The following is a 6157-nucleotide window of genomic DNA, read 5'->3' as shown; positions in this document are numbered from 1 at the left end:
GTTCACTGTAATTGAATTATGTTAATTAACTATGTTGGATAAATAGGGAGCTGTAGATAGGCCAGATCATGTGGTCGATGATCCCCTATATTTGATGACATTGACTATCCCATAACTTTTTTTGAAGCCATTGCAGGTTATGTGGGATGTTGCCGTGTTCGTGGTGTTTAATTAAGACTTCCCTTTGTACATAAAGCACGAAGACCTGTCTGAAATAACACACGGTGGTCAATGTCTCAACATCTTTATTATACAGTTGTGGATTCTGTAAGTCAATATAGATTATTGTCAATTACTTAAGTTATTGTTTTAAATTCATACATAATTAACTTTGTGTTAACAACAATAGGCATCTGACTGAGACAAGTATGCGAGCGAGGAATTCTGATCTGTATGGATTCCTCGAGCCACAATCCATCCAGAGATATGGGCAATTGCAATTTGAATTAGAAAGTTACATGAAGAACTGGATGCAGAATTCAAAACGCGATTTCTACCTAGGAGCCTACCTGAATGGGCAAGTAAAACTGAACAAATGAATTTAAATAATGTATAATACTACAATAACCTGTATTGGTCTCCACTGCAGCGAACACTGGCAAATGGTCTTCATTTTTCCTAAGAAAAATCTTGTTGTTTGGTTTTGTTCCTTGCATAATAGGCCAGACAACTACCTTAAAGGAATAATTAACAGGTTAGTGTTATTTTTCAATACATTTGCATTAGCATTACTTAGCAACATCAATATTTTAATGTTCCTTGTATTCAATAGTGCTTTGAAAGGACTTGATGATACTCCACAACCTAAATCCAAGGCTGGTGCTAGGTGGATTGTTGTTAAAGTAAGTTATTTAAAGAAAACTTCTACTTATATATATTTTATGTGTGTGTACACTAAATTGTAGTTAACGTTTAATATCTAAATTTCATTATGTATTTAGTGTAATAGACAAAAAGGATGCACTGACTGTGGCTATTACGTGATGCACTGGATGTCCACTATAATCTTAGGAAGTTTCAGGAATAATTGGGAAACAGTAATTGTTTATTTCAAACAAATTTGATTTTGTTATCATTGGTATTACATTATTGACTTATGTTTTATTTGATCATGCAGTATTTTAATGATGTTAGACCATTGAAAGCAAAGAGATTGAAGACGCTTCGCATTCAGTGGGCATAGTATTATCTCAAAGTTAGAAATAAAACTTAGGATGTTATGGAACTTTGTAATTTTAGTTTACTTAATTAGTTTACTACCTTGCTTTACATTTTTTACAATTTTTGTTTCCTTTTAACATTGAATATTCTTTATTGATAGATATTAATAAATTATTTATTCATAGTTATCAATTGATTTTTTACAATTGATAGTTTATTAGCTAGCTTTCTGCTAAAAACTGTTTCAAAGCAGAATGCAAATGATATATGTTGTGTTGTGTGGTCTGATTTCAAATTTGCAGGTTAATTTTTGGGGTTTTCTTTTGTAAAAACAGACAGTGTATTAAAAAAAATCCTAATAACAACATCGGTTTTTTTTTTAAAAAAAAAACAATGTTAATATGCACAAACAACATCGGTTTGTCCAAAATACCGATGCTAACATATAAGTTAACATCAATTTTTCAATAAACCGATGTTACTTGTGTATATTAACATTGGTTTTTTTTATGATGTTAACATCGGTTTTCTACAAAAGCCGATGTTAACTTATACGTTAACATTAGTTTTTGTTAAAAACCGATGTTAACTGCCAAGGCTGATATGAAAGTCATAAATAACTGATGTAAAAAGTATATTTTCTAATAGTGCAAGGTCAAAGTATGAAGTAGCTAGCTTGTGAAAGTTGGGGCAAAAGATGGATCAGGTTTATGTAGCTTCTTTGACTACTGCCAACACGTGATTGAGCTAATGACTTACAAAATTTGAAATCGATGATGTGCCCGTGTTTTATTTCTAGTTGCACTATGAATCTGACGGGATGTAATGAACAATGTCGTTTTAATGAAAATTAGAGTTGATTCGACCTTATGTTCTATTGAGTGTTCTGTGTAAAATTCCCAATACTTCAGCAACCTATCATTTACATGCATTGATGCTTATTTTTTTTCCACATTGGTATCCATTGCTCATTACATTCTTTCCTTGAAATCAGAAGAAAAAAAAAATCAGTGCTAAGAAAGAAAGACTGCACTTTATGACCCCCTTACCAGACACATGCCAAGGCATGAATAATGAGTGACATAGAGAAAGTACAAGAGCAAATGAAGGCCGATATGGAGGCCATGAAGGAGTAGATGACAATGATGATAGATGTAATGATGAGCATGAGGAAGTTGATGGAGGTCAAAGCTGCTACAATTGTTGTTGCTAGTATTGCTATTGAGAGGGACTTGATTCACCCATCTAGGTTCAATCAAGATAGTCGTCCAGTCTCAGATGTAGTGGGTCAAGGAGGTGAGGCGGCAAAAAATGCATGTGGACTTCATTATGTTCAGGTCCAGAGTAAATCTTCTTTTTCGCCATACGGTTTGCCTCCCAATTATACACCTCCTACTGTTGTATATGCTCTTGGTGAGAATATCTATAATTCCCCACCCATATTCATTGAGAATCAACAACCCCAACCTGATCATAATTATGCCCATGTCTCTCAACCTACGGGGTAAACACATGAAGCTCCCCAAGACCACACTCTGGCTGGTTTCGGGGTTTATCTGGGATATACCACTAAAGGGCATTCATTTTCTGGTGTCTCCATGTTGAATGCTCTGGGGGACCTCAATATCGACCACCACCCCAACCCTTACATTTTATGATGGGAATAGAGCCTCCTGCTATAGTTGAGAAGGCAAAATTTTATCATATAGAGGAAATGCTGAGGGCCATTGAAGGAGGAGGAAATTATGCCTTTGCTAACATGGCAGAGTTGTGCTTGGTACCCGACGTGGTTATTCCTCCAAAGTTCAAGGTGCCAGATTTTGATAAGTACAAAGGAACCACTTGCCCAAAGAATCATCTGAAAATGTATTGCAGGAAGATGGAGGTGTATGCAAAAGATGATAAGCTTCTTATGCATTTCTTCCAAGAGAGTCTCGCTGGGGCATCTATTACCTGGTATACTAACTTGGAACCTTCCCGGATCCACTCCTAGAAGGACATAATGGATGCCTTCATTAGGTAGTATCAGTATAAGTCTGATATGACTCCAGATAGAATGCAACTACAAAATATGTGCAAGAGAGATAATGAATCTTTCAAAGAATACACTCAAATTTGGCCAGATCTGGCAGCTCAAGTAGTGCCCCCGATGACAGAGAGAGAGATGATAGCAATGATATTGGACACATTGCCGGTGTTCTACTTTGAGAAAATGATAGGTTACATATCTTCGAGTTTTGCATATCTAGTGTTTGCTAGCAAGAGAATTGAAGCAAGTCTTAGGAAAGGGAAATTTAATTATGTTGCTTATGCGAATCCTGGTAATGGGGGACTTGGAAGGAGTGACGAGAGGAAGAAGGAGGGAGAACCTCATGTTGTGGCTACACTTCCCACGTGGCCAAACTTTCCACTAGTCCCTTATAATCCCATGTACTAATATCCTCCCCAACAATATCTCTACCTAGCCAATATCAGTCTTACCCATTACCCACCACCCTATCAACCAAGAACACCCAGTCAGTCACAAAGGCCACCCCTAAATCGGCCATAAAATCCACCCGCTGCACATCCAAGACCAAACACCACCCCTAATACCAACCAAAACACCAATCAGGGAAGGAATTTCCTAGAAAAGAAGCCTGTAGAGTTCACCCAATCCCGGTGTCATATGTTGTCTTACTCCCTTATCTGCTCAATAATGCAATGGTAGCCATAAGCCCAACAAAGATTCCTCAACCTCCATTTCCCTGAAGATACAACTCGAATGTGACATGTGCTTATCATGGGGGAGTTCTGGAGCATTCCATTGAGCCCTGCATTCCATTGAGCCCTGTATGACCCTGAAACATAAGGTGCAAAGTCTGATTGATGCAGGCTGGCTGAGATATAAGGAGGAGAATCACTTATGAATTCTGATGTCGTCAAGCAATACTATGCATGATGCTTGGGGCAATTTGAAGGTTGTTGTTAGATGTCTCCAAGGACTCATTAGGATTTTCAAGTTTATGCTATTACTGTAAACAACAGTCACAATGCTAATAATATGGATGAATTTGATGTTGTTGTCTCTCATTTTCTCACAATTACATTTTTGCATATTTATTTAACTTTCACTGAAATATGAATGTACGCCGTTGGTTTGTTTGCTCAAGTGACTTGTGCTCATGAGTTGGTCTTCAAGTCTTCCCAATCAGAAATTACGCGTTCTACACGTTTGGTGGGGGTGCCATAAGCGACAAGTAAAGTTGAATAAACATTTGATTGACTGTGTTTACAAATCAATCAATAAATAATAACTATAGACATTCAGGCGAGCTCATCTTATCTTTCATAAAAGTTATCTTTCTTAAAAAAAAGATTTGTGAAGAGCAAGAGTCATTTGACTTAATTGCTCAATTGAAAATCCTTTAAATATTTATTGTCCTTAAAAATTCTTTTTTAGGTACCTGCACAGTTTCCTTCATTTCTTCTTTTCTTTCATTTCTTCTTGCTACAAGGTCATGACAAGTGGCAACAACAAATACCTCCAAACCTTACACTGGGGCAATGACAACACCATGCATGAGCTTCAAGCGAACTAGGGGGCAGATAAAAAGTTCTCACTTGGTAGGTTGAAAACCCGAAAGGGCGGCCTAGGAAAAAGTTAGGGTAATAATAATAATATATAAAAAAGAAAGAAAAAACAATCAGGAGCGTATTTATCAAAGGTTTTTTTTCCAAAATCCAAACTGTAAGAGTCTCTAGTCAAGATTACAAATGACATGTGGCCATGTTTCTTCATCCCAAACACTATTTTATCCCTTGTTACCCCCTCCAAGCCAAATTCTAATTGTTTTCTTAAAACAAAAAACAAAAAAAAATCCTAAGTAGGAACCACTACTAAACTGGCAGGAAGAGCAATGCAAACAACATATGCACGAGGTTTACTAAGCTCTAAGTGGGGGCAACAATGAAGAATAATAAATATAAAAAAAGGAAGAAAGAAAATCCACCAAAGGCGAGCAAAGTAAAAGGAAACAAAAGATCTCCAAATTTTACAAGGAAGGCACAAAAATGCAATAAGGATTAATGTATAAGACAAATGGAATAGGGCCCAGCCCAAAAAGTTGAAATGAATAAAGGTACAAGCAAGGCTCTCAAGGTTCTTACTCAATATAACCTTTAAACACTCTTTGAGCCTCTTTGATGCTTTCTTTCATAGCTCTCTTACCCCCTGACCACGTTACAAGCCCAATAAAGCCCATGTGGATAAAAAAATGACTAATTTTGCTTTTGAATTTGGATTTTGGAATAGAACCCGCACACGCTTGTGATTGTTAAAAAAAACCTGAGGTTTGCACTTGCACATTTTAGAAGAAAACTCATTTGACCAGGAGCTTGTGGAAGGTGCCCAAAGACAATTGTGATAGTATGGTACATCTAATGTTAGTCATTCATGCATACTCCTTAGGATTTCTTTTGAATCAAAGCAATGGTATAAGAAGTTTGACTCTTTCATCGCTTACCATGATTTGAAGAAGACGCGCACTGATCACTGCGTATTTATAAAGAGGTATGCTAGTGAAAGTTGTGTCATGGTAAGCCAAACTTCAAAAGTGTGTTGCTCTATCAACTACCGAGGCTGAATATATAGCAGCTAATGAAGCATGCAAAGAGATGTTGTGGATGAAGAATTTTCTTCATGAGTTATGCCATGAACAACAAAATTATGTGGTGTACTATGATAATCAAAGTGTCATACACTTAGCTGAAAATTCAACATTTCACTGTCATTCAAAGAACATAGATTTCCGTTATCACTGAATATGAGATATTTTAGAGGATAAGCTTTTACAACTCGAGAAGGTTCACACCAATGAAAATTGGTCTAACATGATGACCAAGGTGATACCAACTAGGAAGTTTGAAGACTGTTGTCAAGGTGCTAGTGTGGTGGTGCTCCTCAATTAAGTCAGGAAGGGGGAGATTTGTTGGAAATCACTCCATAATTATGGAA

The 6157-nt window shown here is 36.7% G+C and overlaps 1 protein-coding gene across 1 annotated transcript; it reads left to right on the top strand.

Moving 5' to 3' along the window:
• The first annotated feature begins 470 nt into the window (after nt 1-470).
• On the top strand, nt 471-1183 carry LOC114397016. Its single transcript, XM_028359155.1, has 5 exons — nt 471-517; nt 590-694; nt 773-842; nt 942-1037; nt 1118-1183. Exons 1-5 carry the CDS (start codon nt 471-473, stop codon nt 1181-1183), a joined length of 384 nt encoding a protein of 127 aa, XP_028214956.1.
• Nucleotides 1184-6157: the final 4974 nt, after the last annotated feature.

Source organism: Glycine soja, chromosome 18 (assembly GCF_004193775.1).
Source record: "Glycine soja cultivar W05 chromosome 18, ASM419377v2, whole genome shotgun sequence".
In the NCBI taxonomy this organism is placed as follows: domain Eukaryota; kingdom Viridiplantae; phylum Streptophyta; class Magnoliopsida; order Fabales; family Fabaceae; genus Glycine; species Glycine soja.
Note: the sequence above shows the minus strand (reverse complement) of the source record. Positions and strands in the feature narration are given on the sequence as shown.

Coding starts and splice junctions, on each gene's coding strand:
- LOC114397016 (XM_028359155.1), top strand. CDS start 471: ATGCAGAATTCAAAACGCGATTTCTACCTAGGAGCCTACCTGAATGG. Junction 843..941: donor CTAGGTGGATTGTTGTTAAA/GTAAGTTATTTA, acceptor TTATGTATTTAG/TGTAATAGACAAAAAGGATG. Junction 1,038..1,117: donor TCAGGAATAATTGGGAAACA/GTAATTGTTTAT, acceptor TTGATCATGCAG/TATTTTAATGATGTTAGACC.